Below are 12817 nucleotides of genomic sequence, written 5' to 3'. Positions count from 1 at the left end.
AGCAACTCTGCTTTCTCACAGGACAAGCAGGATAGTAGTCCTCACATATGGGTGAGTACCGAGCTGAGGATGCCCGAGCAATGCACCAAAAGTATCCAAAGACGTGTAATAGGCACAAGAACTGGGGTGGAATTTGGTAGAGGGCATACTGCACCCTACCGGATTGGCGGAAGGATGTTGGTACCTCAGTTCGCAAATAAGTTGCATAGCACAGACTGGCCGAAGATGGAATCTTGTCTGCCAGCCTTGTCTAAACAATAATGGGCTGCGAAGGTGTGGAGAGAGCTCCAGGTAGTAGCCTTACAGATGTCAGGAAGCGGCACAGAGCGTCGGTGCTCTACTGATGTTGCCATGGCCCTGACAGAGTGTTTTTTAACACAGTCTTGAAGCAGAATGCCTGCCTGTTGGTAACAAAAGGAAATACAGACCGCTAACCAGGAGGAGAGAGTCATAGGTTTACCCAATTTGATGGGATTAAAGGAAACAAACAATTGAGTGCCCTTCCTGTGGGCAGCTGTACAGTCTAGATAAAATGCTAGAGCACGTTTACAGTCAAGGGTATGCAGAGCTCGTTCTCCTGGGTTCGAGTGGGGCCTGGGAAAGAAAGTGGGTAGTATAATGGATTGATTTATATGAAACGCCGATACTACCTTAGGCAAAAATTTAGGGTGAGTGCTGAGTACTACCCTGTTATGCAGAAGTTTAGTGCAAGGCGGGTAGGTGACTAAGGCGTGTAACTCACTAACTCCGCGAGCCGATATGATCGCCAACAGAAAAATCGCTTTCCAAGTGAGATAGCGGAGATCACAAGATTGGAGAGGCTCAAATGGCGGTTTCATGAGCCTTCCCAAAACCATGTTGAGGTCCCAAGGGGCCGGAGGGCGCAGTGGAGGTTTAAGGTGAAGCAAGCCCTTCAAAAAGCGTGTGACAAGGGGTTGTACTGAAATGGATAGATACATCCCTCACACCTTTATGGAAGGCTGCTACCGCACTGACATGTACCCTGATAGAAGAAGTTTTAAGGCCTGACTCTGATAGGTGCCAGAGATAGTCCAGAAACTTCGGAGTGGGACAAGGGAAGGAATCGATGGACATGGAAATACACCATCCTGTTCCATTTATAACGATAAGACTGCCTCATGGAAGGCTTTCGTGAAGTTACTAGGACACAGGAAACCGGTTCTGAAAGGTTAAGAGGTTGAAGTATTAACCTTTCAACATCCAGGCAGTCAGGGAGAGGGCCTGGAGGTTGGGGTGACGAAGGCAGCCGTTGTTCTGAGTGATCAGAAGCGGGTCCTTCCCCAGAGGAATGTGCCGGTGTATCAATATGTCGTGGAGAATTGGAAACCAGACCTGGCGTGGCTAATGAGGGGTTATGAGAATCATTTGACCCCTGTCCGTTCGCAACTTCAAGAAAGTCTTTGAAATGAGTGGAAGTGGAGGGTATGCATAAAGGAGACCGCTGGCCCACGAGAGGGAGAAAGCATCTCTTGGCTGAAAGTGTTGGCTGTGAGTGAGAGAGCAGACTTTCCCTACTTTGCGGTTGTGAATTGATGCAAGGAGGTCTATGTGAGGGTAACCCCCAACATTGGAATATTGAGTCCGCTACAGTGGGGTTGAGGGACCACGCATGCAGTTGAAAAGTGCGACTCAGCTTGTCCGCCAACACATTGTCCACTCCCAGCAAGTAGGTGGCCCTGAGGTACATCGAGTGGGAAAGGGCCTCCGCTCATATCTGTGCAGCTTCCTGACACAGGAGGTAGGAGCCCGTTCCCCCTTGCTTGTTGATGTACCACATGGCTACCTGGCTGTCGGTTTCAATCAGGATGACCTGGTTGGAGAGGTGATCCTGAAAAGCCCTGAGAGCATATCTGATTGCACGAAGCTCCAGGAAATTTACCTGGTGTTTGGCTTCCTCTGGAGACCAGATGTCCTGAGTTTGCAGGTTTCCAACATGTGCTCCCCAGTCGAGGTTGGAGGCATCTGTTGTCAAGGTTATTTGAGGTTCTGGAATCTGAAATGGAAGGCCTTGTACCAGATTGGATTGGTTTGCCCACCATGCTAGCGATAGACGGAGCTGTTTGGTGATGCGGATTGTGGAGGACATTGGCTGAAAATACTGAGTCCACTGCGATCTTAGAGACTCACTGCATGAGTCTCAATGCGAGGAGAGCCATGGGAGTGACATGCACTGTGGAGGCATTATGACCCAATAATATCAGGAAGTGATGTGCAGTTGAATGCTGTCGAGACTGCAGTCGAAGGGCCAGAGAAGCAAGAGTGAGAGCTCGATCCTGAGGTAGGAAAGCTTTCACTCTTAGTGTCCAAGTCGGCCCCTATGAACGACAGAGTTTGCGAAGGAACTAGCCTGGATTTCTGATAGATTATGAGAAACCCTAGGGAGATAAGGGAATTCAAAGTGAGGCGAAGGGACGTCAGTGCACTTTGTCGAGTGGGAGCCCTGATTAACCAATTGTCCAGATAGGGGTAGACGTGGACACTTTCGACTCCTGAGATAGGCAGCTACCACCATGAGACATTTGGTGAAGACACGTGGGGCAGACGCTAGGCCGAAAGGTAACACTCGATATTGGAAGCGTTTTGGGCCTACTAGGAATTGCAGGAATCTGAGATGTGACCGAGTAATTGAAATGTGCATGTAGGTGTCCTGAAGATCTAGAGAGCAGAGCCAGTCTCCCCTTTGAAGAAGGGGAAGTACAGAACCCAAGGTCACCATCTTGAACTTTTCTCTTTGTAGGAATTTGTTTAGAGTGCAATATTGGGCGCACGCCACCTGACTTTTTTGGTATCAGGAAATACCTGGAATAGAACCCTTGTCCTGAGAGGGGCACTGGTTCTATTGTTCAGGACTGGAGGAGGAGGGAGACCTCCTGCTCCAGGAGTGGTGAATGGTCAGATGTTCCCCACGTCCGGTGGGACAGAAAAAGTTGAGGTGGTAACCTTTGGACACCACTGCAAGTACCCACTGATCTGTGGTGACTGTGTGCCAAAGGCTGGAGAAGTAGCACAACTGGCCGCCGACGGAATAGTCTGAAGTGGAAGCTGGGTACTGCTCTCTAGAAAGGAGTCAAAAACCTGCGCTGGACCTGGTTGAGTGGCTGGCTGTGACTTCTGCTCTCTAGGCTGCCTAGGTTAGCCTTTTTGGTAAGGCTTAGAAGGCCGAACCCTGGAAGCTGGGGGATAGTATCTCCTCTGCCGATAGAACTGTCTCTTAGAATCCATCTTAAAAGATCTTTTGGATGAAGAAGAAGGATCAGAAGGCAGTAAGGAGAGCTGGCGCAGAGTCTCTTGGTGGTCCTTGAGCTGCGCCACTGCTTCTTGAACCTTTTCACCGAAAAGATTATCCCCCACACAGGGTAAATCAGCCAATCTGTCTTGTACCTCTGGTCTGAGGTCTGATTTTAGCCAGGTGAATAAAACGGAAAATGTCATAATGCCTCTATATCGCTCCATGGTGAGACTGCACCTTGAATACTGTGTACAATTCTGGTTGCCGCATCTCAAAAAAGATATAATTGCGATGGAGAAGGCACAGAGAAGGGCTACCAAAATGATAAGGGGAATGGAACAGCTCCCCTATAAAGACTAAAGAGGTTAGGACTTTTCAGCTTGGAGAAGAGACGGCTGAGGGGGGATATGATAGAGGTGTTTAAAATCATGAGAGGTCTAGAACAGGTAGATGTGAATCGGTTATTTACTCTTTCGGATAATAGAAAGACTAGGGGGCACTCCATGAAGTTAGCGTGTGGCACATTTAAAACTAATCAAAGTTCTTTTTTACTCAACGCACAATTAAACTCTGGAATTTGTTGCCAGAGGATGTGGTTAGTGCAGTTAGTATTGCTGTGTTTAAAAAAGGATTGGATAAGTTCTTGGAGAATAAGTCCATTACCTGCTATTAAGTTGACTTAGAAAATAGCCACTGCTATTACTAGCAATGGTAACACTGAATAGACTTAGTTTTTGGGTACTTGCCAGGTTCTTATGGCCTGGATTCGCCACTGTTGGAAACAGGATGCTGGGCTTGATGGACCCTTGGTCTGACCCAGTATGGCATGTTCTTATGTTCCTTGCACTGATACCGGCTGCCGACACCCTGGAAGCGGTATAAAAGATGTCATACGCTGATCGTACTTCATATGCTTGCCAGCATCTAAGCCCTTTTGTGCTAGGGCATGAAGTTGGTCCTGGAAATACAAAGGTAAGGACTCAGCAAAGTCTTGAATCTTCATGAACAAGGCCCTATTATATTGGGTCATGTAGAGTTGGTAGGATGCAATGCGAAAGATGAGCATTGATCCATGGAATACCCGTCTTCCAAATGCATCCAGGAACTTCTGATCTTTCCCTGGGGGAATGGATGAATGAGGTTTCGAGCGTCTGACCCTCTTCTGGGCTGACTCTACAACCACAGAGTGATGATCCAACTGAGTTCTTTGGAAGCCAGGGGTTGACTGAACTAAGTAGGTGGCATCTGCTTTTCAGTTAACAGGTGCCACAGAGCCAGGGTGCTCCCAGTTTCTCTTCAAAAGGTCCAAAAGGATGTCATGAATAGGGATGGACATGATTTCCTTTGGAGCATCGAGAAATTGTAGAAGTTCTAGTATTTGCTGTCTAGAGTCCTCTTCCATCTGAAGCTGGAATGGGACTGTTTCAGACATCTCCTTTACAAAATTAAGGAAGGACAGGTCCTCTGGAGGAGAACGCTTCCTTTCATCAGGAGGGGAGGGCTGAGAAGGTAGATCATCCGAATCCTGGAACAAATCGTCGGTCCAAGGATTATAAGGGTCATCACCAGCTCCCAAGTGTTCTTCAGAAGGAAGTAACAGAGTTATTCCTGAAGGCCCTGGCCTGGGCATCGATGGTCCCGAAGGAGGAATCTAAGGCATCGATGGAGGCATTGAGGGCATCGATGGCGGTATGGCTGGCATCAAGTGAGGCATCAACAGAGGCACCGATGGATGCGTCAGTGGCAGCACTCCCAATGGTGGAATGAAGAGTGGTGTTTCTTCATCTTCCTCCAATGACAAGGGAATGGGCGAGGAAGGAGTCTGGTCCTTCGGTTCCCTCGGATCCACCAGTAGAAGGGCACCAATTATCTTATCCATTCTAGCAAATAGCGGTGCCAGCGCCATAGGTATCGGGTCAGTGACCGAAGGAGGAACCGGCACCGATGGAAGTTGGAAGCCCTGGAGTGCTTTGCTGATGGCCTCTTGGATCATCCGATCCAATTCCTCATGGAAACATGGGGCATGGATACCCTGTTCCAGAGTAGGAGGCAGCACTGGCGCAGCCAGAGGCAGCACTGGCGCAGCCGGAGGGTCCACCGGTGAAGGTGGAATTGTGGATCCCGGCACCTGTCCAGGTGGGGAACGCCTCAGTGATCCAGACACAAAAGAGGACGAAGCATTTCTGTATGGGGCTTCCTTGTCGGAGGCTCAGACGATTTTGATGCTGATGGTTTACTGGTATCGATGTCCTGAGCCTTACAATGATGGTGTCAATGTTTTTCTCTATGTTCACCCCGGTGTTTTTCTTGAGGGGAAACAGAAGGAGTTGACACCCGTGGAGTCGTCTAGGCCGGTCGGGTAGCAGCGGATTCCCAGTGCTGGCACGACGTAGACAGCACTGGTTCAGACGACGTCGAAGCTATCGATAGAGTCGGGGTTTTTGGCCGAAAAAGGAGACCCATCTTATCGAGCCGAGCCTTGCGACCTTTTGGTGTCATTTGGGCACATTTGGTGCAAGTAAGGACATCATGGCCGGACCCCAAACACACCACACAGACCGTGTGTGGGTCGGTGATGGACATTGTTAGAGTGCAGTCGGGGCACGGACAGAAACCAGACACCATGGCTCTGACAAAATTTAGTTCAGTGCGGTCAATGGCCAGAAGGCCGCGAGGGAAAAACTCTAAGGGAATTGACAGCAAACGGGCAAAAAACTTACCGTTCGACCGAGGACCAAAGAAATTGATAAGGGGACCCCTGTAGGGTTAAATGTTTTGAAATTTTTCAAAGTTCCGTGAGGAAAATTCCTGTCAGGAATCTCTGAAGAGCTCCTTAACCTGCGTGGCTATTGCTGTGCGGAAAAAAGAAGACTGAAGGGGGACCCCTGCTGGCTGCAGGGTTGGTGCTATGCTGGGCATGCCCAGTAGGTGCCAGTCAAAGTTCTGGAAACTTTGACAAAAGTGTTCTGTGATTGGGTTCCATCCTGATGATATCACCCATATGTGAGGACTACCATCCTGCTTGTCCTGTGAGAAACTGGTTTCCAAGATGGGAAAAGTATCATAAAATGGGGAAGGGCCATCAACAAGACATGGGGTTTACCGCGCCATGTGGTGCATACAAGGGAACCAACAGGTGCCAGGAAAACGAAGGGAGGCACATTGGAAGAGGCAACAGAGACAAGCAGGAAGTAAGGATACAAAGTAGATACAGCAAGGTATCTATTTCAAACTTTTTATACACCATACACACTGTAAATGCTGACTGGAACGGTGCACAACCATTTATCAAAATACACAAGTACATCATCATCATAATCTTAAAATAATATACTATTAAAACAAATCAGCACAACTTTAAAATCCACTACATAGCTTAGAGGGATAAACAGGATCAATATCTCTGTCACTGATATTAGCTGCCCCCCCCGGAAATAACCAAACATTACTGTCTTTCTAAAAGCTAAATAATTGGACTCCATCCTAATATCCAATGGTGCAGAGTTCCATAATTCAGGACCCATTACTGAAATTACTCTTTTCCCCTACAGACCACTGTATGTACTCTCTAACCGTTGAGATTAGAAAAAGAGCTCTCTGTGCAGATCTTAAACTATTAGGGGCATGGGGCTTAACCAACTGTTAAAGATATTCCGGTCCAGAACCCTGCTTGAATTAACATCAGAACCATGATCTTGAATTGATTCGTTCCTTAATTGGCAACCAATGAAACTGTATTAGTAGTGGCCGCGCCCTAACCCACCATGGGCTAGAAAATATCATGTTCTGCATTATCTGTAAATGATGCAAATATCTTTCAGGAATTCCTAACTCCACCCCATTACAATAACCCCATAATCAGGGAGACTAGTGCTTGAACCACAGTTCGGAAAGCTGAAAAACTCAGCCCACTTACTCTTCGTAGTTGACACAATTTAAGAAATATCTGTCTAACCTCATTAGAAATATGATGCTCAAAAGAAAACACTTCATCATATATTACTCACAAGTTCCTTGTCTTTGATGAATGCACCAACCTTTAAACCCTTTAATCATAAGGACTCCTAGAGGGGAAACCTGATCCTTCACTGAAACAAGGACCCAGTCTTCTTCCCATTTAAAATCAATTTTTCTCAAGCTAATGAACAATCTTATTTAACCCTTCCTGAGCCTGCATCATGGACTAATTCAATTTTTGCCCCAGAGGTCAGATTGATTGCACATTATCTGCACATAAAAAAAACCTTTAAAATAAAAGGGGAAACAATAGGTAACCCTGTGGAACCCCACACTAAAATAAAGAAGAATCTGAAAATTCCCCCCTTACGTCCACCACTGCTGACCTACTGAAGAATATAAGAACACAAGAACGTGCCATACTGGGTCAGACCAAGGGTCCATCAAGTCCAGCATCCTGTTTCCAACAGTGGCCAATCCAGGCCATAAGAACCTGACAAGTACCCCAAAACTAAGTCTATTCCATGTTACCGTTTCTAAGTCAACTTAATTAATAGCAGGTAATGGACTTCTCCTCCAAGAACTTATCCAATCCTTTTTTAAACACAGCTATACTAACTGAACTAACCACATCCTCTGGCAACAAATTCCAGAGTTTAATTGTGCCTTGAGTGAAAAAGAACTTTCTCCAATTAGTTTTAAATGTGCCTCATGCTAACTTCATGGAGTGCTCCCTACTCTTTTTATTATCAGAAAGCGTAAATAACAGATTCACATCTACCCGTTCTAGACCTCTCATGATTTTAAACACCTCTATCTTATCCCTCCTCAGCCGTCTCTTCTCCAAGCTGAAAAGTCCTAACCCCTTTAGTCTTTCCTCATAGGGGAGCTGTTCCATTCCCCTTATTTTGGTAGCCCTTCTCTGTACCTTCTCCATCGCAATTATATCTTTTTTGAGATGCAGCAACCAGAATTGTACACAGGTTGCGGTCTCACCACGGAGCAATACACAGGCGTTATGACATTTTCCGTTTTATTCACCATTCCCTTTCTGATAATTCCCAACATTCTGTTTGCTTTTTTGACTGCCGCAGCACACTGAACTGATGATTTCAATGTGTTATCCACTATGACGTCTAGATCTCTTTCTTGGGTAGTAGCACCTAATATTATGTAACTATGGCATGGGTTATTTTTCCCTATATGCATTACCTTGCACTTATCCACATTAAATTTCATCTGCCATTTTGATGCCCAATTTTCCAGTCACACAAGGTCTTCCTGCAATTTATCACAATCTGCTTGTGATTTAACTACTCTGAACAATTTTGTATCATCTGCAAATTTGATTACCTCGTAATATTTCTTTCCACGTCATTTATAACTATATTGAAAAGTAAGGGTCCAAATACAGATCCCTGAGGCACTCCACTGCCCACTCCCTTCCACTGAGAAAATTGTCCATTTAATCCTACTCTCTGTTTCCTGTCTTTTAGCCAGTTTGTAATCCACGAAAGGACATTGCCACCTATCCAATGACTTTTTACTTTTCCTATTAATAAATTCAGAGTAAAAATGACAATAAATTGATTAGGATGTAACTAAAAGATTAACTATGGGCGAACTCAAACAATTTAGGTCTCTATCAAGTCCGTAAGGCAATAGATGGGCATGGACTCGAGTCCCCACCCAGGCCCGCCCCCAGTTCGATCACATGATGTCAAGAGTAATTGGATCACAAGGCAGGGACTGCAAGCAGACGTGGAGGGGACTAGTTCCCCACCAGGTCCGCAGTACATTAGCAGGACTAATAGGTTAATAGAGATGCTGGTTTCAACCAGGTCCGGCAGTGGCGATAGTGGGGTAAAATTTTGAAAGATCAAAAAACAAAAGCACAGGGTAATACTTTGAATATAGGCATAAGCTGAACGCAACACATTGGTTAAACTAATGATATTAGAGTAAAAAAATACACTTGGAGGTTGAACAAAGCTGCAAACAGCATCAAGGAGAAGGGTGTAGTGAGGATAGACAATCATCCTTAATTGAATACACTGGAGGTAGCCTCGGTCTGGATAAGATAGGGAGGTGTGTACCCGCGGTAGGTATAAAAATAGCCAGAATAGATAGGACCCCAAGACAAGAACAGAAGGTGTCGCTCACTTGATACACGGCACATAAAAAAGTAAGTAATTATCTCTTGAGAAGGTGGGAACATGATTAAATCGAAAGTAAACTGAAGAAATAATGTTTTAATTAGATACCATACATTTAAAAATTTTTATTTGTTAAACTTGATACAGACACTGAACCCGGTATTGGATTCAGTGGCAAATTCTCCCGCAGTCCCTGAAGCAGGCACATTGGCCATGTTTCGGCACTATGTCGGATGGGCAGATCCGAACCCATGAAAATCAATAAAGGCGGCGACCTTGATAAGTTTACAATAAAAAAATACAGTGGGTCGGATAAGCAGCCGGGGAGAAGGGATTTTAAGAAAAAAGAAAAAATATTAGAAAATTAATAATAAAAAAGCAGATACTTTCAGAAATAATAAAGAATAATAGACGGGGCGAACAAAAAGGATAAGTGCAAATCGGTTATCCTTACATTAAGCCCCCGTACAAAAACCACCGGGCAAGGTTTTCCCTTGAAACAGCAAAAGTTGGAGAATTGAGTAAAAAGGGAAAGAGGTTTGTTGGTGATTACTGATGCAATTAATAGCAGTGGCTATTCCCTAAGTATAATTGATTAATAGCCATTGATGGACTTCTCCTCCAAGAACTTATCCAACCCTTTTTTGAACCCAGCTACACTAACTCCTGCTTTTTGTAAATAATCCCCCTTATTCCCCTCCTCTGTTCCCAGCATACTCATTTAGTTCCAAGTTACTGCCCTGCCCCCTTCCCTCCCCTCCCCCCCAGTTATATCATCAGTTACAATGTAAAGCCCTGTTGGCTGAATTTGCTGTTATCTGGAAACCGATGTGATGTCTCGTGCGAATGTAGGTATAGAAAAATGCTAAATAAATAAATAAATAAATGCACTAACCACCTCCTCTGGCAACAAATTCCAGAGCTTTATTGTGCGTTGAGTGAAAAAGAATTTTCTCCGATTAGTCTTAAATGTGTTACTTGCTAACTTCATGGAGTGCCCCCTAGTCCTTCTATTATTCGAAAGTGTAAATAACCGATTCACATCTATTCGTTCAAGACCTCTCATGATCTTAAACACCTCTATCATATCCCCCCTCAGCCATCTCTTCTCCAAGCTGAACAGCCCTAACCTCTTCAGCCTTTCCTCATAGGGGAGCTGTTCCATCCCCTTTATCATTTTGGTTGCCCTTCTCTGTACCTTCTCCATCGCAACTATATCTTTTTTGAGATGCGGCGACCAGAATTGTACACAGTATTCAAGGTGCGGTCTCACCATGGAGCGATACAGAGGCATTATGACATTTTCCGTTCTATTAACCATTCCCTTCCTAATAATTCCTAACATTCTATTTGCTTTTTTGACTGCTGCAGCACACTGAGCCAACTATTTCAATATATTATTCACCATGATGCCTAGATCTTTTTCCTGGGTGGTAGCTCCTAATATGGAACCTAACATCGTGTAACTACAGCAAGGGTTATTTTTCCTTATATGCAACACCTTGCACTTGTCCACATTAAATTTCATCTGCCATTTGGATGCCCAAACTTCCAGTCTTGCAAGGTCCTCCTGTAATGTATCACAGTCTGCTTGTGATTTAACTACTATGAATAATTTTGTATCATCCTCAAATTTGATAACCTCAGTAGTATAATGGGTACACGATCAATCAAACTGATTGACAGGCGAGATAAGGATGACAGCAGCCAATCAGCATTCACTTCCGGTCTAAGCCCCGACCACTCCCTATAGAAGCGAATGGGGTGTAGCCACGCCCCATCCCACCCTCAACCACGCCTCCAGGCCACACCCCTGGCCCCACCCCAGACCCCATCGATGCTCCTCCCCCCAATAGAAGTGAATGGGGAGCCCCTCCCACAGCCCACCCCCCAATGATGTCACAGATGGCCCCGCCCACACCCCAGCCCCAAGCCACACCCCCTGTGACGTCGCGGGTATGACATAACCGGAAGTCCACCCCACACCGCCCCCCAAAAACATACCCCCTAAAACGTCATCAGAAAGGGTCGAGGGCAGGATGAGACAGGAGGGGGCGTGGCTACGCCCCCATTCACTTCTATAGGGAGTGTGCAGGGCATGGGCGGGGCTTAGACCGGAAGTGAATGCTGATTGGCTGCTGTCATCCTTATCTCACCTGTCAATCAGTTTGATTGATCGTGTACCCATTATACTACTAACTGCAAACGCTTTTTTTCAGTTTCTCGATTTTTAAAATTTGCTGGTACTAAGGAAAGTGAGGAATACTGCAACCAGGGCAACCTACCAATATCTGGAATAACTTCATCTTCATCAGAATTGCTATCTTCCTCTGAATCCTCCTCTTCTTTGTCTGAGGATTTCTCTGTTTCAGCCACAGTACTGTCTTCATATGTGTAACCAATGGAGGCCTTTTTCTCAGCCAATCTGTCAAGAAACAAAGAACTAGAGTCCATGATTGCATAAAGATATACTGAAGTCTTCTTGTGAGCTACCCAAGACATGGTGCCTGAGCAGCATCCCAGCATTTTCACTTTCTTTACAAAGAAAATGGCAAACTGAAGGCTTGGGTGCTAACCTCAGAATGATTGGAGAATAACTTGGAATAGTACAAGTGTCAGCACTGAAAGGCCCATCTTAATCCCAACAGAATAGGAGAAAAGGAAATTCTGCAGCTTTAAGGGCAACTAAAAATCTAGTATTGGGAATTAAAGCCAAGAACCAGTAAAAAAACGTGTTAACTCTTAAGAGCATATCCTTGTAAGAGATGACATATAAACTAAAGGAAGAGGGATTAGGGTGTCTTTTTTGGAATGGGGTTGCCGTGGTAGTGTTCCTGGGTCACTCTCTCTCTAGGGCTCTGGATATCACTCGGGAAGCAGATTCTAGTACTAGTATGGAAGTCTCTTTCTATCCTGAAGGGATTCAGATAGTGATGACCCCTTACCCCTCTGGGAGGGGTAAGGGGTCCATTGATGGTAATATTGTGGGCAGAGCTGTACTTAAGGGGGACAAATCAGGGCTGATGTACTGGGAGCAGTGCTACCACATCTCCCCCAAATGAAATTTTTGTTCCTCACCTAGCACAAGTGGGAGGAGCATATTATAGTGCTAGAGGACCAGAAACTGTAGCAGCTCACATGGAAAGATGGAAAGATAAAGCAGAGTTCCTTACCTGTAACAGGTGTTCTCCAAGGACAGCAGGATGCTAGTCCTCACACATGGGTGACATCATCAGATGGAGCCTGATACAGAAAACTTATGTCAAAGTTTCTAGAAACTTTGTCTAGGCACCCTGAGCATGCCCGTATTTGCCCTAAAGTACATGTCCAAGTGAGGTCCCTCTTCAGTCTCGTAACATAGAATTACAATAAAATAAAATTAGGAGAAACCCAACTCCATGGAGCGGCGGGCAGGTTACGTGAGGACTAGCATCCTGCTGTCCTTGGAAAACAC

The 12817-nt window shown here is 45.5% G+C and overlaps 1 protein-coding gene across 9 annotated transcripts in view; it reads right to left on the bottom strand.

Moving 5' to 3' along the window:
• Nucleotides 1-12817, bottom strand: part of CLASRP (CLK4 associating serine/arginine rich protein) — a 531120-nt gene that overhangs the window by 335376 nt on the left and 182927 nt on the right. For all 9 annotated transcript variants that reach the window (XR_003859212.1, XR_003859213.1, XR_003859215.1 and 6 more), the window contains one exon: nt 11649-11788. Coding sequence is in view for 4 of the 9 variants with exons in the window: in XM_029620007.1 (XP_029475867.1) it covers nt 11649-11788 (140 nt within the window). In the remaining 5 variants the exon portion in view is untranslated. The remainder of the gene's footprint in view (nt 1-11648; nt 11789-12817) is intronic.

The sequence above is a fragment of the Rhinatrema bivittatum genome, chromosome 11 (genome assembly GCF_901001135.1).
Source record: "Rhinatrema bivittatum chromosome 11, aRhiBiv1.1, whole genome shotgun sequence".
Lineage (NCBI taxonomy): Eukaryota > Metazoa > Chordata > Amphibia > Gymnophiona > Rhinatrematidae > Rhinatrema > Rhinatrema bivittatum.
Note: the sequence above shows the minus strand (reverse complement) of the source record. Positions and strands in the feature narration are given on the sequence as shown.